We start from the raw sequence: 22,916 nt of genomic DNA, 5'->3' as shown, positions 1-22,916 counted from the left end.
AGACAGTAAATATCTTTCATTGATTCAATCCAGTGATTTTGACAAATAGTGTCATAAATTATTAGGGGGGGGGGGTTGTAATATTTGATATTGAGCCAGCCTTGGTTCCAATAATTAATTACAGTAGTTGTATATTTATCTATGGTGAAATCTGTGTATTATTGATTATGTGTGTTTATTTCCTAAGGTATCATTGGTATCAACATATCATTGTAATAAACATTTAACATGCGATAGTTGTATGAAAGATGGAGATAATACTTGTGGTTGGTGTATCCTTGGCAACAGGTAAATAATGTATTTCATTATTTCTCTTGTCTCTTTAATGGCTTATATGATAAACTTTTAATTTCTGTGGTATTTAGATACAGGAAGGTTTTAGTGTAAATCATGTTTAGCTGGTGCATTTCCAGCTGGTGACTATGTATAGACGAACAATTTGCGGGAAAGGAGAACAAAAATACTTAAAAATGGTAGTGGTCCCCGTCGTTATTTACTCCGAAACGAGCTGGTTGGTGACTTGGTTGATTGCACGTCAGTCCGCCCACAGAGGGCAGGTCTTCGCACCCCCAAGTGGGGTCAGCACACCCCCTATCTGAAAATCCTGGATCCGCCCCTGATTTAACAAATATACACATTTTGTTGGTTGCCCTCTCGAACATGATGTCCTCTTCCAACTAGGGTCATATCACCCTATTAAATTGTCACTCGCCTTTCAGAGAAAGCTGGAGGGGGGGGGGGCTATTAGAATTGATCCGTCTTTCCCTCTGTCACTCTGCTTGTTCAAACTTGTGGATTTTCATAAGGTAATGTGACTGAGGTTGATGATAAGCATTTTCTGCTTAGACAAAGGAATTCTAAGTAATTTGATATGTCGATGTTATATGGGACATAATAACTTTGATTCTATTTGAGTATTGAAACTTGTTTTATAGTTTCATTACATCAACAATACCTTGACTAATGAACATTTCCTGCTCGGGGTAAGCAGAGTGATAAGCAATTTTATTGCTCAACGATTTATGACAAAATAAATTAGCAAATGTTATTTATATATATTGAGATCTGAGGCAAGGGACATGAGCATCACTAATGGCTAGTTTAAAATGGAATAGCCCTGTCAAAGTATACACAGATTTATGGGTAGCCTTAGTACCAGGTATTAATGAAAGCTGATGGAATTACCTTCAAGATCTTATCAGTCACGCCCATTACACTGTACATAACCATATTCTCATTCTATTAAGACCCTTCCAATTACAAATGGCATTTGGAATCCTGACAAAATATTATAAGTGGAACTTTCATTTTGTGATGGTTTTGATTCAAAATTAGCTTTTAAAAGTATAGTATTTATCAGCCTATATTTTTATTCAACTCGGTGGGATTTATTCAGTCGAAATTATCAACAGATGATAAAAACAGGTGTTCACATCAAAAGATGTAAGATCATTTTTCATAAAGAACGATTCCATCAAACTTGCATCAAAATATCTACATGTATAAAAGTCAACTTTTAAATAGCTTCCTTAGAAACAGGATTTAGTATTAGATAAGTTTGTTGTAAGTAATTTACATATCTATCATGGTAGGGAACTTAGTTCACTGTCGGACTTTCTCATTAAGTTAAATATGATAATTAAGGACAGATGAAGTTTTAATAAGTACACATTACTCCCTCATGTTATAAGTTTTGATTGATGGATTGATGTATATAGGGATGGACCATGACTACCTATATTTTTACATATGGAGATAAGAAAATAATTAGATGATTTATTGCTACAGGGGTGAAGTGACAGATAGTATATAAAAAAACTATAAATATTAAATTCAGATATAATGTTATTTGACACCTTGTTGGTAGTAAAAACTGATAGATAAAAAAAATCTGGATCTGTCCATGAATTGCTAGGGTCCCGCTTCAGGATTAAGCACAAATTTTACATGGTAAAATTGTAAAAAAAATGTTAAGCTTTTAGGTCTGTTATTTTTGTTTTTTTGTTAATTTCTCTGTTTTGTTAATTTCTTTGTTGTTATGTATTTGTCAGGCAAACAACTATTTTTGTCCCAATCAATTTGATGGCAAGGCTATAATATTAACATTTTAGCATTTTGATATTTTAAGAAATAATACTTGCTCAGCAGAGGTAAAATAACAGCAGGCTAATGAAAACTTTCTTCATCTAAATTTAATACAAATATAAACTTAAAAGTGTTATTTCGTTACTGCAATTTAGAAGATTAAAAGAAAAAAAATGTTGGGTAGGTAGGACTTATCTACGATATCACCCTAGGTGGAAGTGAAAGTAAAACTCTAAAAACGAACGAACAGTAGGTAGGTAATCTCTTGACCTTGATGTTAGCAGATACATGTACGGTATTTGAAATAATGACAGTCTTTAAATCCCATGATTTTGTTTTTTTTAGTAAGAATCGTTTTAATTGTGTGTGGTCTTAAAACTCTGTTTAATTCTGACTTATGTCCCTGTAAGTGTATTTAAAGCGGCATAATTTACATGGTTAAATTAGATTGTTTACAAAATTAGAGACAGTTAAATATGCCAAGCCATGGCTGAAATAAATATAAACATGATGACTGTTAATTTACAAATACAGTAGAATCTGCATTAAGCAGCCACCCAACGGAATTTTCACAACTGACCGCTTAACGGGAGTGGCCTCTTAATAAAATCTCATTGCTTTTTGTGCTGACATAAATTAAATATTACGCTTGGATGCATTGGAAGCGGTAAATTTGTCTGTCGCTGAATCTTGCGCCGAACGAAAATTCTTTACTCAAATCTCGGACATAACTTAACGGGAGTGGCCTCTTAATAAAATCTTGGTGCTTTTTGTGCCGACATAAATTAAATATTACGCTTGAATGCATTGGAAGCGGTAAATTTGACCGTCGCTGAATCTTGCGCCGAACGAAAATTCTTTACTCAAATCTCGGACATAACTTCTGTAAACTTGTCATTTTGTACCAACCTTCGATACTACTGTGATGCATTCGATAATATTTATCCATTTTTGTGAAGAAAATCGATGAATTCATTTTTTTTTATCAAAAAAGCACATGAACAAACAAACATCGCTAATTTTATCACCTATTTACAGGGGGTGTAACTCTGTATCTAATATTATAGGAGGCGCTAAGAGAGATACTAGATGATCGTGACAAAACTCGGTACTTTTATTTTATTCAATCAGCATCAAATAATGTGTCGTTACGCGTGAAAACAATGATCAGGTTAGTCGTTTAATAAAACAAAAGATTAATTAACAGATAATCCCGGGTTGATTGTTATTTTTACATTTCTTTTCACCTGATCAGTGGGGGTCCAGTTAATTAACTACTACTCACGGGATTAGCGGGGGTGTTACAAAGAACGACAAAATGGTATCATTCAACAATGGCCGTTGAATGGGCGATGTTTTTTTGAATTTATTAGTAAAATAGTGACCGCTGGCCACGTTAGAGGAGTGACCGTTGAATAAAGAGATGAAACAACAGAATTTCTACGGGGGGAATTTATCGTGATCGCTTACAAGGAGATGTCGCTGAATAGGAGTGGTTGCTCATACAGATTCTACTGTACTACAATTTTTTAATACTACAATTTTTGATTATTAGAGTAATGTTATTCAAAATTAATTATATTTATTTTCTTGGTGAGAGTTATAATGCCTCTACCTAACTGACATTACCTGGTAAAAATCACCCCAATGTGAGTCCTAAATTAAAAGACATTAGCCCTTCTGAGCTTTTATTGATTGGTGATGTTAAGATTAGATCGTATGTCACTGAGATATAAATATTTAAGCTATCAATTTACAAAGTTTTTAGTGGCTTTCATTGAGTTTTGAGAAACTGATTATATTTATTTTCTTGATAAGGTTGATAACATATCAAGACATCCTAGGCTGTCTACAGTCCATACATTATTAATACTTTCTTTCTGTTCTATTTCGTTTTTAGTCAAAATTATGTCATTGGTTGATTTTTTGTTAAGGATGCATTATTCAAGAGCTAAATCTGCCTAATGCAGATCTTTCGTTTGGCTTCAAATGTTATATATATCATTAGACATTTATTTACAAGCCAAGACCACAATCAACTCTCTAGATCTTTGGATGGTTTTGATTTAAATATGATTGGCAGTTTATTGATTTTATTTAAAAATGGATAATCAAGATGAATGGTAGCAATGACAATTGAGACTACACTTCTTCAAAACGGTTGTAACTCCGCTCAGAATGAAGTAATTGACTGAAATTTTCAACATATTCTCTTTTCATTATCTATTTTTTAACTATTAAAGCAAAAACTGTCAGCTCTTTATCTAAATCTTACACAATGCATCTTTAAAGACAGAAGGCCATCCTCTGTTGCTATACCAAATCAGCATGTCATGTCATTAGGTGATAGATGCAAGATGCAAGATGACAACTGTTATGAAAAAGTATGCTAAATGTCAGATTTCTTCTCTCTCAGTCCATTATATGAAAAAAATAACAACAAAAAAAACACAAAAAAACCAATCAAATTAGCACATTATCTGGCATTTCCATAGACTGGAGGCCATTGTAGACGTTTGTATATTCCAGAAAAAACACCCCAAAAAATTTCCACTTCACAAAAGTCTATAGAAGTCTTTTAACTTTTTTATAGTTGGACATAAAGGTCATGATGTAAGCATATAACAGTTGTATATTATCATACTACAACTACACTATATATAATAGGTATAATGTAAATATTTAATAAGACTCTCTACAGCAGACAGTTTACACTTAACTTAAATGGTACTCTAGCTCTTTGATTATGGCTAAATGATCTGCTAAAAGTCAGTTAGCAGCCATTATTTCAAGAAAAAAACCTCAAAAATTGAGTTTACAATGTTTAGAATATGAGTTACCATAGAGATTGCTGTTGTATAGTTACACCCTGGCACTGCATGCAGAATTGACTGTGTTTATTTTTAGAATTCTATGAGAAGTTTAAACTCCAACATAGTTGACTTGTCTGGTTAATATGACCTATGGTACAAAGGTTACGTAACAACTGCCAATGGCTATATCACTGAGATTCTATTCTCTTCAAATTGTCCGTTTTGGCATCCTAAAAGTTAAGCCATTGTGCATGTTTTCAATTAAAATGGGCAAATTTAAAACTGTTTAAGCCGTATTTCTATTAAAAAGTAATTTAGAAGTGGCGTGCATAATATTGCATCAAACATTATCGATTAGAGCATTTTTAGATTTAATTAATTCCCAATGAATAATTTCAGTGGTGGAAAGGTGTGACTAATGTCATCTGCATGTTGGTTAAAAAATCATTTCCAATCCAATAAAGATCTAAAGTAGGAGTTGGTTCAGGGAAGTAATATGAAAATTGATATACAATACTTATGTTCTAGATCCCCTGGGTGTAACAAGAATTGTATTTTGTCACGAAATATTGTTTTTGATTTCAGGATTGTCCCCTATCTAATGTTTTGTTTACTAAATGAGACCATGTTTGGTTTTGCAATTTCTTTGTTTTACTTTTTTTTTTATAAATGTGTGATTGATTTTACCAAGTGGATATAAACTGTCTTAAACACAGAAGTTTTAAATAATGTGTAATACCAATCCCCTACTAATAGGCCTTCAAAGAGTTACTAGTCTTCCTGATCTTTTGTATTCTTTTAAGCTATGTCATTGTGGAAAATTATGAACCAAGCAGAGTTATCAGCTCTTATAATTTGATTTCAAGTCACTTTCCACTGTGGTTGTAAAACAACTAGACATTCAAATTGGTTATTCTGGTACCACCATTAATATTGAATTGTTAGTGAAACATGGAAGTTGTATATTACCCCATGACTGTGAGGTTTAATCTACCTTCATCAAGGGGATATAATAACTTGTTTAAATCTTATTAGAGTAATATTTTGTATATAAAACAAATAGGAACATTGTATGAAGGCTGCTTACACTTCGAATTTGATCTATTGATAATATTTATATGTATTTATTTTGCAGATGTACCACAGAGCAACACTGTCAATCATCAGCTATAAGCCCTCATTGGTTACCTAAATCTGACCAATCATGTGCCTCCATTTCAAACGTTAATCCAACCATATTAAGCTATGAAAGCTTACAAAACAATGAAGTTTCAAATGAGGTAATTTATAAAATTATTTCACATTCATATAAGAGATCCCACTCTCCATCTTATTAACGTACAAACTGGTCTAATAGGAAAATAAATTTTGTGTTGGTGTAAGTCTTATTGTACAAAAGCTGAATGTATTCATTACTACAGTAACCTTTTATTCCACACTAAATTTGGGCTGCAATGGTCGTTGTAAACTTTGGCTGCAATCGCTGTTCTAAACTTTGATAGCAATCACTGTTCAAAACTTGTGAGCCATGACAGTAAGGTGGTACGTCCTTGGCCTCTTTCCTAGAATGTTCAAGGTACCAAATCTCAGAGGTGAACCATGTGGATTTTTTAAAGAGCAGTTCCAATATATCATTAAATTGTGCGTAATCATTTGAACGAGACGGATAAAATAGATCAGATCATGGACGAAGTATGCTTGACAATTAGTTGTAATTCCCCTCCTAACATTGCACATGTAAGCATATAGAAATGAAATTAACATTGAAATGGCCAATGTATTGTGTTAATGAGATGTTAATCCCTTTTCTGATGGTGACAATTCTGGATAATGAATGTGAGACATAATGCTGCACAACAATTAGATGTATTTGTGTGAGATTCTTAGGTAACTTAAGCTGTAAAAAGGTGGACACTCATTATAACTGTGAAATGACACATCCTCCTCAGACAGTAAAAATATAATATGTGCTACCTGCAGAAAAGGAGAGGTTGTCTTTATAAACTGGTAGGTACACCACTAGTCATTATGTTTTTAAGTGGCAAAATGAATCTATTCAAGATGGAATCATTTGTTGTCATTAATCAGCTTTTAATTATATTATGTGTTGGATAAGTATTTTAATTTGGAAATTATATTATCTTTACTTTGATATTGTTGATTTTAGATTCAGTTTAAATTGGGCAAGTTGAGTTTGAGTGAAGATCACAATATGGAGCTAAAATGTATGTTTGTAAATGGTATAAATAAACATGGTACAACAGCTGTTTTAAAAAATAATTATATAACATGTCCGTTACCTGATGAACAACAGTTACCAATTATACCAAAGGGTAAGGGTGAGTAGTTGTAACGCTTGATAACTAACATGCAACTATAATCAATTACTTCCCTTTCTTTCTTTTCTAGATTCATCTGTAACATAAAATGTAATGTTTTATAAGAACTTACATGTTAGTATGGCCAAACAATATGTTGTTGATGTTCGTCATGAATTTCTTATATTTATAAATAAATGTTTTCGTCGTGTACTTTTTTTTCTGGAGGCTGGTGTTCGAATCCCAGCATGGTCCGAGAAGAGTTGATGGAAACTCCACTGTCCGTGCAAAATTCACCTCCTTAATATTGCAAATGTGACTGTAGAGACAAAAATAAACCATGTACTGTATTAGTATTTAGTTAACAAAAAGATTAACCCAATTCCAATCCATTTTATTCCTTTCTTTTCTTTCTAAATGGTTTCAGGGCTGTTATTTATTTAGTTTATGTATGTAACATCTAGGCCTATATAATATATGTATATGATAGCTAAAAGAACTATTATGAATGTATAGTTATCTGTAACATTTTAGAAAATTACTTAACCCCTTAAAAAATAATTAACATGTAGAAAAAACTAATAAAGAAAATACTTGAAAATTATTTAATTGAAAAGAAGAAATGGGATAAAATCCAGACTGAATTAAATGTATCATGCTATTGTTTAATCTTTTTATTTTTGTTATTCTTTCATTTATTTATTGTATTCTATGATTTCTACTTTTAGATCATGAAGATTTTGAACTAGAGTTTCATGTAGCAGGCAAGATGATTGTAAAGAGAGATTTATCTATATTTGATTGTAGGGGTAATAACAAGTAAGTTTATAACTTCAATACCAAACCAGGATTTCAAACAATGTTAGACAATATATCTCTAGCTAAAAATATTAATTTGATTTAATGAAGAGTAAACAAGTCATATGTGAATCAGATAAAATCTTATACGCGTAAAGTCTGACCATCTACAAGTTTTGATTGGTTTCTTAACCACTTCTGGAACATGTGATACCACTTGATGCAGGATGTGGGGAGCTTGGGTATTATATAGTGGCAAGAAAATGAAGGCTATATGTATTATGTGTGAACAGAGAGAGAGAGAGATTAAGCTCTAAGACTGTAAGGTATGACTACTCTGCTTTGGAGAATGGGTTTTGTCATTAATTTCGTATATGTAATTTTCATACTATATTCAGCAGTTTGACCGAATTATGCATTATATTGTATCCTTTTATTTTTTTAAAACAGTTGTACAAGTTGTGCTAGTAGTCAGTTTAATTGTCAATGGTGTTATTCTAGTCATAGTTGTATTAAACAGACATCATCATGTCAACAGGTTAGTTCATCTATATACTCACCTCTAATATTCATTACATACTCATCATTATATACTCAACTTTATTATTCATTACATACTCATCATTATATAAATCTAGGGACAATGTTAATTACTCAACTCAGTACTACATTGATAATCATAAGAAATAAAAGAATTGCCATAAGTTAAGTTGTTTTAAAATCTTGCTGATTGTTAAACTAGCTTAATGCAAAGGTGATACAAAAAACCCAGATTTAAAAAAAAAAAACGCACTCGACCTGTCTTCGTGAAGGTTTATTTCTAAGCCAGTTAAGGCAAGGAAAGTTTTGTTTACCTAGTCATTTGGATGTGATGAAAAACCGTGACATGGACATAATGTTTTTTGGTTTTTTTACTGTATCTCTATTTTAAATGTGTATATATTACAGGGGAATGGTTTTACTACAACAGATAAATGTCCACGTCTAGAGACGTCTGCTACTGATACTGATATATTAGTACATTCTGGTGAACAGAAAACAATATCTGTACAAGTCAGGGCATTACAGGTTATTATAAAGATATATATACTAATATCATACTTTCATGTGAGTCTTGATAAGGACTTGGTATCAAGTGACATATACTGAAGTTCTGTCATAATTCTGTTAGCCCCCATTATTGATGTGGTGTGAGTAAACACAGTTAGGCATACATTTGGTCATCTACTAGGATTCAATGAAATAAATTCAGGAACATCCTATCATGTTGTATCTCTATGATATACCTGAGCTAGAAACTAAAGATTTTTCATTGTATTTCAGGCGGATCAGAAGAAGAATTTAAAGTGCCATTTTGATTTATCGGGTAAAATGCAATCTGTGTCTGCTCGAATATCATCATCTACATTAACATGTGAAACCGTACAATTAGCGTATGCTGATGATATACCATATGTATTAGCTGGTTTTAAAGTTACCTGGGGAAAAGATAATAATCCTCTAGATAATCCACAAGATATGAATGGTAGGTGGTTGCTTTAAAACACTGTAATTAAAGCCGCTCATTTGTATTTTTACGGACAATATCTAATTGTTTACAGCTTAATCCATGCTAAAATGTACCCAAATTGATTTCAGAAAGCAAAACTAAAATATTAACTATAAATAATCTCCCTGCTTGGATACAGTTGGAACCTGCCGACAATGCTGAATGTTGCCAAATTTTTTAATTTATCATTTTTGGACGGATATTCCTTTTAAGTATTCATCTTCCACAATATTATTGTTTCAAAGGAATCAGAATCCCTGAAATGACATTGACATTTTACATCATATTGAATCAATTACAGATGCTGTTGGTTAAAACATCATTTAATGAATTATATTTATTGTTTGTTTCAGTTCGTATTTATAAATGTCCGTCTATGGTAACTAATTGTGGTAAATGTTTAAGTCTAGATGTAGAATATGATTGTGGATGGTGTGAGAATACATGTACTCTACAGAAAAACTGTTCTAGATCATGGTTAGATCAATCAGAAACTTGTCCTAACCCCCAGATTTTACGGGTCAGTTCTTCCAGTCATTCTTAAGCATCATAATAATATTATCATCTCACGCCAAATGAAGTTAAGGGAATGATGTCAAAATTGACCTTTTCCCGATTCTGCTTTGCTTCGAAATAATATCTCATTAAACTGTTCAAGATGTTTGTGCCCTTTGCTAATTAGAAATTTGTCAGATTTAATATTTTTTGTTTTCATTGGAAACAGTTTGACCTAATTATTGTTTGTATTAAAATTTGTAGTTTATTCTTAGTACTGGACCTATACAAAGTGTAACTTAGATATTATTTATATTTATAGTTTAGTCCTAGTACTGGACCTATACATGGTATTGTTTATATTTATAGTTTAGTCCTAGTACTGGACCTATACAAGGTGTAACACAGATAGAAGTTAATGGTTTAAATCTGGGTAAACAATTATCAGATATAATATCAGATGTAACTGTAGCAGGTGTAGAATGTGTCGTCATGCAGGATCATTATGAACCTTCTTCTGGGTAATTATAAAATCATGTAATTTTCATTTAATGTCGAGTAAAGTTAATGACCATTAGTTGTATTCATTTCATGTATTGTGGCATTAATATACTTAGCGGTTGATAAAGAAAAAATACAAATTTTGTTAATAGGTATTTAATGACTAACATATGTGTTAATATTTCAATAATTCGTCTGTATGTAAGGGTTTTAAAAGTTGCAGGAAACTGGTGTTAGTTTGTCATGTACAAGCATGGGATCAAACACATGACTTGCCTAGACAACAGACCTTATGATAAACCTTCTAGTTTTGGAGAGGTCAAGCAGTTAATGTTATAATTTATGTTTATAGGTTTAAATGTGAAACTAAAGCTGTAAATACGGTGAAATCAGGAAATATTAAAGTTAGAGTAGATAAAAAATATACAGCAGTATCTGATACCATGTTTGAATTTGTGGTAAGTGGAATTAGTTACATCAGTCTTTTATTCTACCATTCCATTTTCTATTTATAAATTTTCATTCTGTCTCAAAATATAAGAGTTTATATTTCATTTAGGAAAAGTATATAGTCGGTCAGATGGGATCAGAAACCAAGGTCCTGTGTAATCTATTGGCTGTATTACAGTTGAAAATTGAAATAAGAGTAAGCAGTAGTACAACTGTCAAGGCAAGATTTCCCTCATAAATTACTGCTTTTCATTAGCCTAATTGCTATTGAAAAAGTAAGAGGTTAATGATTAGAATATTATAAAATGTATACAAATTATTTTATTTGTAGGATCCTCAAGTAGATGGTTTTACGCCAGTATTAGGACCAATGTCTGGTGGTACTAAAGTTATTATAACAGGTTTAAATCTAGATACTGGTAGTAGAACAGAAGTTATAGTAGGTGGGGCTACAGTACCAGTTATAAGGTATATATACATCATTCATTACAGTTCCGGAAGGTTTAAATAAGCTAGTGGTCTACAGTGTTGCACTTCCAGCTCTAGCTGGCTAGTCACCTCTGGCTTGCAGTCTTGGTTTCAATCCCTGGTGTGAGTGTATGTGGCTTGGAAATGGGGTGCTTTCTCAACCTTGTGGGTTTACTCCGGGTACTCCGGTTTCCTCCTGCAGGAAAGACCCCTGCGAGTGCACTAAGATAATAGAAAAGGAAAATATGCCAACTTGTCTGCCATAAAATCATCGGTGGTAGCAGACATTAAACACCAAGAACAACAATTACAGTTCTCAGATAGCAGTCAAAATTAAAATCGATCTTTATTCAAAATTTTAGATGGAGCCTATGTCTTCAAAGAAATAAATTAGTGAATAAACCAACATTCAAATACTTTCAAAATAAATATATAAAAGTTTATATGGAAGTAATCAACCTAATTCAGTACCTTATTTTGACCAAGATCAAAGAGGATTACCACCTGTAAGGGAATGTTTGATTATGAGTCCCTTAATTATGAATTGTCATCATTGCAATCTCCTGTAGTAAAAGCTTTGACTGGACAAATTCAAACAAAATGGTTTGTTGGATGGGCAGTAATATTCTAATTGAATATATGCAAATGATGAATACTTATAAAATGATGTTGACATCTTTAATATTTATAAGCATTATTTATGATATTGTTTGGTTACAGGTCGAATATGACAGCTTTAGAATTTAAAACACCAATGAAATCAAGTTCTGGTGAAAAAGCTAATGTTGAAGTAGATTTTGGTGGTTATAGAAAAAGAGTTGATAATAAGTTTACATATACACTAGATCCAGCTATAACTATGATAGAACCTAAACGCAGTATATTAAGGTAGGTTATATATCTATACAGTAGATCCAGTAGAGAGAGGTTACATAACTCTTCTATGGGGCTTATCTCCTTTTTTTCCTTGAATGCTCTGAGTTTGCAAAGTGGTAAATAAATTACAACAATAACCCCAAAACTTATATAACTTGCTGTAAAACAAGAAAGAAAAAAAATAGTATAGCATAGACAAAAGTTATAGAGTAAAATTAGGACAAGAATTTTAACCTTCCAAACAGAATTAATCACTTTAATTTATTGAAATGTTGCGGTGATTTCTTCTTATAGGATTCTTGTTAAATTAGTCATTATTGTCATCAGAAACTTGATGATGGCTACCCGAAAAATACCTGTATTCAATAAAAAATAAAACATAGTAATTAATAACTTTATATCATTTATTGGAAAAAAGTTCATTTATTTTGCACATAAAAACCCATTGTCTTTTTTCACTAATCAGTTACGTGCATTGGTTCTGACATGAGTTCATGTTACAAACCTAGTGATTAATTGTTTGTAATAACTTTTTTTGATGATGTTTAATTTTTATTGTTACATTCTAGTATTATGTATTTTGTTTAATTTTCTTTATTTGTAGTGGAGGAACAACAATTACTGTAATGGGAACAAATTTGAATTTAATTCAAGAGCCCAAGTTTTTTACAACATATGGTGGTCTTATTTATTCTAGTGTAAGTTATTTATATCATTGTCTATTAGCTGAGTGGTTGGAACTAGTTCCACATCTAGAATTAACAAGATTCAAATCCCAAGTGTGTGTCTGATTTAATGGGCAATCATTGTGTCTCGGTAACAGACAAACAGCCTGGGAAGGAACAGTGTCTAGTCGCTTGGATCTGATGAAAAGCCAATGTCCTGTGTATACCCTCTACAGTTGAAATTCAACTAAGAGTAGGTAGCACAGAGATGTAGAACATTAAAGTTATTTAATTTCTTCCTAGAACACCTGTTACCACACCTTAATAATGTTTTTTGTTATTTTCAGGCATGTCTTCAACAGAATGAGTATATGTTATATTGTAGTGTACCAGGTATAAATGCTGCAGGTGTTAATGTAACTGATACTAATCCACTAGAAGTACATTATGGTTTTGATATGGATAATGTTAAATCTTTACGAAATATCTCTCATAATTTTGCTTTTGGACCAATGTTATATTTTCCTGATCCAAGTATTTATAAATTTGGAGGAGAGGATGCCACCAAGAAATATATCCAAGATGATTTGTTAGCTATACCGGTAAGAAGATATTTCTAAAAAAAAAAAGGATTTTCCAATGTAGATTCACTTTATTTTTATTATTTGGGCTTGTGATATTTATGTGGTTTGGGAACAAGACATATAGCTAAATCTGTAGTCCTGTTTTTATAGTTATCCTGATGTGTGCTGAGATTGTGCCTAGGATGCGAGACTATAAAGAATGTGAACAGGGTGCAAGGAGAAGTGTCAGTAGTTATGATCAGTCTATTGGTTGGATAGTTTAATGTATAAATAATGTTTGATCATTCTGGTTCTGTATACTATATGTTGTTATATTACAGGGCAAGTTCCGTAGTGTTAACCCTCTGATGTCCAATGTAATAGTGTATGTAGGATCTGATAAATGTGAGAATGCAGCATCAACTGATTCAGCTATAACATGTGAACCACCAGAGAAACCTTCTGGTATTAATAGTAATGGAAAAGCTGTAGTGGAGGTAAAATTATCAATTTATCACTCTAAATCTGTGGTCATTCTCTGTACAGATTTTAATTCTCTAGTAAATCAAGGGAGATAACATTTATTAAACCCTTTCATTCAGACATTATAAAATATGGTCTTATTTTTACCCATTCCCTGTTTAGAAAATACATGCTACCACATTCAGAGGTAAATAAATACCAACTACAGTGTTATAGAAAAATGGTCAACATTTGCACTATACATGTTACATGGTATCGGGTTTTAAAGTGCTCTAAATCTGCATAACTATACTTTACACATTTTTTTTATTTATTGTATGGCCTCAGAGCCTTAAGCGGGTGACATCTCATTATCAAAATTGCTGTAATTAGGTCTATGGACCCATAGCTTGTATTATTATGATGCGTATTAATATCTTTTCTATTCTATTACAATGATGTATATTGTTTATTGTAATTACATAAATAATTTGATCTTTTTTATTTTTCATTGTAATCACATAATTTAATTTTTTATTGTAATTACATAGATAAGTTGATATTTTTATTGTATTTTCTAGTTACGTATAGGTAAGTTGATATTTTTATTGTATTTTCTAGTTACGTATTGGTATTTTGATATTTTTATTGTATTTTTCTAGTTACGTATTGGTAATTTGAAGTCTGATGTAGGATATTTACAGTATTATGAAGTAGATAATACAGAGAAACCTATAGCATTAGGTATTATATTAGGTGTTGTTCTACCTATTATAGCTATTATAGCATTACTAGCATTCTGTGTTATTAAAAAACATCGTAAACATGGTCCTAGTGAGAACTATATACCAGATGTATTAAAGGATTATGAAGGACAGAAAGAAGATGTAGAAATTGGTTTAAATCATGTTTCTGTTAAAGCTGATATGAATGGACTTACTGATGAGAAAGGTATTTACAATTTATTGAAGAAAATTTCTAAATTCTTCTTACATAAATGAATAATGTGGATATTAATTATTGGTTCCATCATCTATCCACAATTTCTTATGAATACTCATGAGATCTTCACAGAAGATTTTCATATTTGTAAGGATTGTTGATTTGGTTATAAGGACAATTACTGTTTTATTTTTTTTATTTTATGTGTTTTTTATATTCAGATTGTGCACCACATATTGCTGAGTTATTGAGTAAATTTGAAGATAATGCAGTTCGTCAGAATATATCTTCATTACTTGTACCACGTAGCAAATTAGATATTGGTGAACTTATTGGCAAAGGTATTTAAATTTAGTTATACAGTTATATCCAAGATAATTAGCTAAATTCTATTTATGAGTTGTATTGAATTTTGGGTGGTTTCCAAGGCGTTTTACAAACAATGATCTACAATACTCGAAATAGGTCAGTGTTTAGGTTTTCATGAATTAGATCAGTTTACGGTTAATTCATTAGATTTTATGGGGGTGTATGTGTTTATTTAAAGAGTTATATCTGTTTTAGTTTGAATATTCAACTATAATGTATTGTTCTTCAGAATGTAATACTATGTATAAATATATTTTTACTATCAGGTAATTTTGGTGCTGTATATAAAGCACAATATCAGAGAACTACAGAAGAAAAACAGGTACAAGTTGCTGTTAAAACATTACAAGGTAAATAATATATTAATATACTGCTTTTAACATTATATCATTCCATTGACTGTTTGGATTACTTATAATCAATATATTAATATCATTTTACGGCCTAGAATGAGAAATATGTATAAATATTTAGACAAGATCATTTCCATTACAAAAGGTGGCATATGCTGGCAGTATTGCAACTGAAAACCGTATTGTGATATATTGGCGTATTGTGATATATAGGAGTATTGTATTGGAGTATAATGATATATTGGAGTATTGTGATATTTTAGAGTATTGTGATATATTGATGTATTTTGTAATATTTTGGAAGTAATGTGATTTCTTAGTCTAAAAGATATTCAGAAATGAACAAAATTATGGAAAACAAAATTTAGATCTGTATATTGATAACATTGAATAAATAAGCAAACAAAAAGGATTTGTTATAAAGTTACTTGCATTCAGATTATTTCATATATGGATAAAGTTTATTTTCTATCTATAGGTAAAGGTACAGAAAATGAAAGATTAGAGAATTTTCTACAAGATTGTGTTATATTAAAAGATTTACAACATCCTAATATACTGACATTAGTTGGTGTATGTATAACGGCTAGTGATGATCCTATATTAATTATGCCATTTATGGCAACAGAAGATCTTAAAAGTTTCATCAGAGAACCTTCTAAGGTAAGTTGATATAGCGGTATTTGTTGTATTATTATTAATTGTTGCAAGTGTACAGAGAAAAAAAGGCTTGCTTGAAGCTAGCTATAAGCCATGTCCTAGGAATTTAGCAGCTTGGATTGCCTAACAAGATGGCTCATGATTCCATGAACCATTTTTTCTGAATCAAGTGAGATCATGATCAAGCTTGGCTGAAGTGGAAGTCCTCTTAATTTTTTAAGGTTCGAAATTTGCAGAATATGTAGTCTTGGTTACAGAGACTAATGGTTAATTGAATGTCTTACGTTCAGAAATAAAACACGTCAGTTAGGTTTATCAGGTCTTTTTTCCACTATCGGTATAAAATAGGATAATGAGGCTAATATTTATAATTTTATATTTCATATAGAAATTGACAGTATTGGAGTTATTAGATTTTGGAGTACAGATAGTAAAAGGTATGGTGTATTTAGAAGTAGTACAAGTTGTTCACAGAAACTTAGCTGCCAGAAATTGCATGTAAGTTATGACTATAAAACTGTGAAGTTTTTTTTTCTGTTAGAAAGATAATTTTCTTATGATTTGATTTATTAATTGTCTCAGATCATTTCTATATAGTACTTTTGTGATCTCCGGATTATGCTTATATTCAGTCACATTGTTTTTAAAATGAATGTGAGAGATATATTTATATATGATTACCACATTCCTGAATGTCAATACTTACTAGAGATAAGGGATATATTTCACACCAGTTTACTACTAAACCACTTCCTCTAGGTCCACCCATGGTATTCACAGGTGGTTTATGTTATATTATATTATTACAGAGTGTTATATTTTATATGTTATAGTGTAACAGAAGATATGAAGATACAGATAACAGATTGTGGTATAACTAAAAGTCTGTTTGATAAAGATTATCTAATTGATGGACAGACAACATCTCTTATAAAATGGATGGCACCAGAAAGTATAGAAAACTTTACATTCTCTAATAAATCAGATGTGGTAAGAAGATCAAACATTATTTCATTTTAACCATGTTTCAGGAACACTATGCAGATATTAGACTTAACAGGCCAAAGCCGGTCGCACTACACTTCAACTTAGATAGACATACGAGTAGAAATGTTATGATTAAAATTATAGAGCTTTTTAAGACTGACCCAGATAACGACAAAAACGATGCCGTAAGGAAAGCCAATGAATTCAAATGGATTCATACTTTAAGAACATTCGCACCGGATGGCATTAACGATAAGATGTAGTCCCAAGGGGTCCCCCACTTTATTGTTTACTCATGTTTTAGTTCTGGTTATTGTAGTAACAAAGATTAGTGTGTCTTCCCTCCAGGTTCTTGTATTAATGAGATAATGATATGTGACCTGTGCTTGAAAAATGAGGATACAAATATACAAGTATACAAATGCAATTTATGGAGAAATATTGAATTTTCGAGAATTTAATTTAGATTTTAGCGAGTATGTATGACTGTTTAACATTCTAGAATGGTAAATGCTGGTCCTGTGAGTACTCGCTACTCAGTCATTTACGAATGCGTTGAATGCATCAAAATCTGTGAATCCTAACGGAGATATCGGAAAGGTGTATTTAGTTTAACTGATCGATCATTCCTTTGGGGACCAGCACCCGGGAAAACCTTTAGAATGAAATATTAAGATACATGTTGAACAAGTTCTTTTATATGTACTTTTACCTACTGTTAGTGGTGGGTTATTATGTTGCCTGGCAAACTATGTTGTTTATATTTTGACTCAGATATGACAGTATTCCTCTTATTTAACTTTAACTCTGTCATTTCAGTGGTCGTATGGTGTTGTATTATGGGAATTGTTAACAAGGGGAGTAACTCCCTATCCTGATGTGGTAAATTCTGATTTAGTTCAGTATTTACAGAGTGGAAAGAGAATGAAGAAACCTAAACAATGTACACAACCTATGTAAGTAATGTTATGTTAACTGATTGTGCAGACTCTTGTTCACTTTTAGCTTGCTGACAAAATCATTGACTATAAAATGTACAAGCCCACATTGAAATTGTGTTGAATTACAACATACACTGTCCTTGTTGTAGATTGTTCACATTAGGGTTCTGGAAAAGTGTACCTAGATTTATGGATGAAATTTATCCAAAACATGGCTTATTTTTGCCGATAGGTATTGCATCCAACCTCATGCTGTTGGTTCGCCCCATGATAATTCTGTCCACATTTGAGGGACTGCTCAACTAAATAGGATTGCTTCCCTTTAATATTGCTGGGTATGTTGTCAGAAATCTCGGTTTTATTTAGTTGACTAGATCTGAATCAAGTTGTCTAACATGCTGACTACCAGTAACAATTTTATTGTCATATTTAAGATTCTTGGTTGACAATACATATACCAACTATAAGTCCTTTTTCCTTCTTCAAAATTATTTCTGATTTTTTTATGCTATATTAATTGTAATGTTTAATTATTACAGATTTGAATTGATAGAGAAATGTTGGTGTGAGTCACCAGATGATAGACCAAACTTTTCTACATTAGACACACAACTACAAATATTAATTACTAGTGATGACAAATCAACAGACGACACAGAGAATAAACCACTATTAAACGCTGTTGATATTGGTGGATCTACAGAATACTTAGAAGTTATTGGCTAAAAGGTCTTTAGTAATTAATATTAGCTTATTTTATAAAAGACCCTTTAAACTATAAGAACTTATTTAGAAGCTGTTTAGAGAGTTGTTAGCATAGATTGCTATGCAAGTTGAACATTGGCTTTTATACAGTACGTCCTTTCCATCATGTTGATGTACTTGGAAATTAATGTTGATGATTTAAACTGATTTTCAAAATTTAAAAAGAAATTGATCAGGATTGAGATGTGTAATGATAGTAGATTATAAATGTTCAAGACGATTTACATACATTTAAAAATCAACCAATATATTTTGACTGATGTGTTATATTTTGTTTTTACTGATGTGTTACATTTTATTTTTACTGATGTGTTACATTTTATTTTTACTGATGTGTTACACTGATTAGAATGAAATGGGCTAGATGTGTCAGATGCTATATATCCAAGTTAGAATACAGTGGTTATTGCCAAATATATAAACATTTGTATGATCACAGTGAACAGTGTATTGGTGCTTTAAATGGTTTTATTTTTTAGAACTTTTTATATAATTTAGGATTTATTTTATTTTGTTTTATACATTTAGATCTGATTTTATAGTTTATTTGTTTCTATTAGATTTAGATTGCTACCTCTTTGTTTCTTTCATTTTTTTTTTTTTTTTCTCATCATATGTCATGTTTTCTGATATTTTAAATTGGTGTTCAGTTTATACCCTCCATTTGATGTGCTCGTGATTGTTGTTACAATAATCAAAGGAATATGTCTGTAGTAAAAGTCGGATAGTTCCGATGAACTCTTATTTTTACATTATGACATTCAGCAATGCAGAATCTCATTTAAGTGACAGATCATAGTAATTTTATAACTTTAGATTTGAAGGTTGCGGGATTTGAATCTATGTTTAAGATAACATGCTTCCACCCCCACAATTGCTTTTAAAACAAAAGCAGTTGTAGAGCAATATTGTAAGGGTGTGCTTGATATTTCTAGAACACCTGATACCACATCACACTTTTCTTGTATTGTGTATTTGACATGCTGATTAAAGACATTGTATGAAACTGTCACTTTAAGTTTTTTGTATAGTATTGATATTTGTGCCATAATAATAACATTGTAAGTATACCATGTAAATAATTGTATAACTTTATCAGCATAAGTTTAATGTTTGTTACATATTGTCATCTTTATATTATTTTTTATGCATCTAAAGGGAAAGTGCTGCATATTCCCTCTTAGATCTGTCTACATTCTCACTGGACTACAATCCAAAGTATAGATGATCAAATTGGTAAACTTTAATTTCTTATCTAAGATAGTTTTTATGTCCGACTTGTCTACTTTTATACCTATTAGTTTTATATTCATTTCAGCAATGATTTAGAATACTTATATTGTAATGCTTACTGGAACTTGCCATACCTCCGTCCATAATTTTGTTGTCATTTTTTAAAATCTGAATTTGTCCAATCGAATTAGATATCTTTAAATTTTTAAACATTTTTAGTACATACAATTGATACATCATTTGGATTAAGCATTGTAAGATTTAAAATTGAATGTAGTAATGTAGACTATTTGAAGGGGTATGTATTACATGTAAATAGAGTACAGAGCATATCTGTTGCAGGTAATGTAAAAGTGACTTAATATAAGGCTCCATTATTGCATGGATTTTGCATAAAGCAAATTACATAGAGTTTTAGAAGCAAGTCAGTTGATTATATAAAGTTAATTTTTGATCAGAACCTTTGTTTTAATCAGAGTAACTGAGAGAATTAGTTTCGGAAGTTAACTTAATGAAATTGTTTGCTGAAAGTTATTTTTGCAATGGACAGTGTATAATGTACTTGTAGATAATATTTTGCTCAATAATTATAAATATTATAAGAATGTTGTGTTATAATTGTGATGTTTATATATCAACTATAGTGAGTAGTTTATTGTGTAAAACTGTATTATATTGTGTCATTTTTTATTATATTAGAATTTGTGATAAACCTTTATACTTAATATATGCATAATAAACTGTTGTATGTGTTGCTTTGAAGTTCATCCTGCAGATTTCATTGTTTTTAAACATGACTCATCAACCAGTACTTATGTTTTATATTTTAAACAACTTACTTTTTAATACCAAACAATTGTTTTCAATTTTATAAATAGCAGTTGTACTGCTTTTAACAATGTAATTATTAGTAAGATATTTTTGGAATATTTGTTTCATTTGTAAATCAAACTTATTCATGATTCTACAGAAGGGGGTTAATGCTATATTCATATGAATTGATTGTATCAAAATTTAAAATTCTTGTCAACCGATCCCTATGGCACCCTATGGCACCGGTATTGTCAGGAATTATTCTCTTATTTTTTGTATGAATTTTTTCATTTGAATCTGCTGATTTTCACAAATATTTTTTCTGGTCAAAACTAATGATATTGTTGATTTTTCTTACCATTATATATGACTATGTTGTAATATAATTTTGTGCAATGAAGAATTATACAGTTACCTCTCCTTAAGCCATAATTTTCAGTAATAATAATCCCCCCACCCCCGCCAGTAATTGAGATAAAATCTTGGTGCTAAAACTGACCAGTTTAAACTGTACAGATATCATTCACCAAGCTTACATAATGTACTACTTATTTATTATCTTTTACATTTATCTGCTTTTAATGAAATAAAAATGGAGCTTTTATGATTATCATTCTTTTTTCTGTTGGGCTATAATTCAAAACATCGCGCAAGGCATATTTTCAATAGTTTTGATAAGGTACCTTTATTGCATTTGCAGACTCGTACACCACAGTAAATATATAATTGATAAAGAATTTGAGAAGTAAGATACCATAAAAAAAATTATCATTTATCCTGCATGGTAGTACAGCCATATGTACTAATGCAGTCAAGGTATAGAACATTACCAACTTGACTCTGGGAGGTTCCAAATAGCAGATTGTAGTAAATCAGACACACCCACATTGAAATGTTATTGCCATCGTCCCTGTCTCTTGTCGTCCACACTATCTTGTGGACTACCTTTATCATCTGGATGTCCCTTTTTTGATCCCTGCATCGGCTGAGAAAGTTCACCAAGATTTTTTGACATAGTTCCACCTTGTCAGTGGTACAGGACAGAGGGCCTGGCAAGAAACCAGGTATAGTCTTTTGGATGGTATGGAAAATCGAGGTCCCATGTACAGATTGGGATTCGATATAAGGGTAGGCTGTAGCGCGGCTAGTACATTGCATAGCATAGGATGTTAAACCCCATTTCATTTTAATTATCATGAGGTGGCTTGGTGAGTAAGTTGTGCAGGGGTTAATCCCAGGCTTAGTGCATCAGTGGCGGAGGACTGTCTAGAGATTCAGTGGTGACAAAAAACTGCATGGTGTATAGTCCATCATCATAAGCCCAGCTGGTGCAGAAAAGTAGGATGTTAAACCCCATGCCATTTCTTTATGACATACAAGTCTTATCAGTTATCTGATTACTTCTAGAATTATTGCTTTTAATGTCATAGATTTAAGTCCATTCACAGTTGCAGTGATGACAGACCAAAGATATGCAGGTTCGGAAAATTACAGTAATTTCCTTGCTCCTGTTACAAATCTAAGCTTTTAAGAAGTTCAACAAGTGAACAAGACACGTTTATGCTGGTCTAATGAAACTCTATGTAATACTGAACAAATGAATGGTTTACATCAGTATTTACACATGCATCAGATAATTACTGTATAAACTTGCGGACAATACAAGGGGTACTATACACATTCACTTTTAAAGATCACACAATGGAGGCCAATTTCATTACACTATTGCGGCTGTCAGTATTTTTAGTTGAAACTTTTAGACAGCTTGTTTCTATATTGGTTTGGTTTTCAGTTGCATATCTAAACCCAC

The 22,916-nt window shown here is 31.4% G+C and overlaps 1 protein-coding gene across 3 annotated transcripts in view; it reads left to right on the top strand.

The window, feature by feature from the left end:
- The window catches only part of LOC126826644 (plexin-A4), a 68,132-nt gene extending 46,418 nt beyond the window's left edge, over positions 1–21,714 (top strand). For 2 of the 3 annotated variants that reach the window (XM_050555604.2, XM_050555603.2), the window contains 23 exons: positions 188–288; positions 6,034–6,178; positions 7,066–7,237; positions 7,945–8,035; positions 8,465–8,552; positions 8,963–9,082; positions 9,338–9,539; positions 9,917–10,083; positions 10,428–10,579; positions 10,912–11,017; positions 11,341–11,477; positions 12,198–12,365; positions 12,958–13,051; positions 13,366–13,620; positions 13,923–14,078; positions 14,706–14,994; positions 15,207–15,326; positions 15,621–15,704; positions 16,186–16,370; positions 16,756–16,865; positions 17,201–17,357; positions 18,174–18,310; positions 18,835–21,714. In XM_050555604.2, the coding sequence (XP_050411561.1) occupies positions 188–288; positions 6,034–6,178; positions 7,066–7,237; positions 7,945–8,035; positions 8,465–8,552; positions 8,963–9,082; positions 9,338–9,539; positions 9,917–10,083; positions 10,428–10,579; positions 10,912–11,017; positions 11,341–11,477; positions 12,198–12,365; positions 12,958–13,051; positions 13,366–13,620; positions 13,923–14,078; positions 14,706–14,994; positions 15,207–15,326; positions 15,621–15,704; positions 16,186–16,370; positions 16,756–16,865; positions 17,201–17,357; positions 18,174–18,310; positions 18,835–19,021 (3,423 nt within the window). In that variant the 3' untranslated portion in view covers positions 19,022–21,714. The remainder of the gene's footprint in view (positions 1–187; positions 289–6,033; positions 6,179–7,065; positions 7,238–7,944; positions 8,036–8,464; positions 8,553–8,962; positions 9,083–9,337; positions 9,540–9,916; positions 10,084–10,427; positions 10,580–10,911; positions 11,018–11,340; positions 11,478–12,197; positions 12,366–12,957; positions 13,052–13,365; positions 13,621–13,922; positions 14,079–14,705; positions 14,995–15,206; positions 15,327–15,620; positions 15,705–16,185; positions 16,371–16,755; positions 16,866–17,200; positions 17,358–18,173; positions 18,311–18,834) is intronic. The other variant, XM_050555605.2, reaches the window with a different exon arrangement.
- Positions 21,715–22,916: the final 1,202 nt, after the last annotated feature.

Source organism: Patella vulgata, chromosome 7 (assembly GCF_932274485.2).
Source record: "Patella vulgata chromosome 7, xgPatVulg1.2, whole genome shotgun sequence".
Classification (NCBI taxonomy): domain Eukaryota; kingdom Metazoa; phylum Mollusca; class Gastropoda; family Patellidae; genus Patella; species Patella vulgata.
This window is presented reverse-complemented; position numbering and strand designations above follow the sequence as displayed.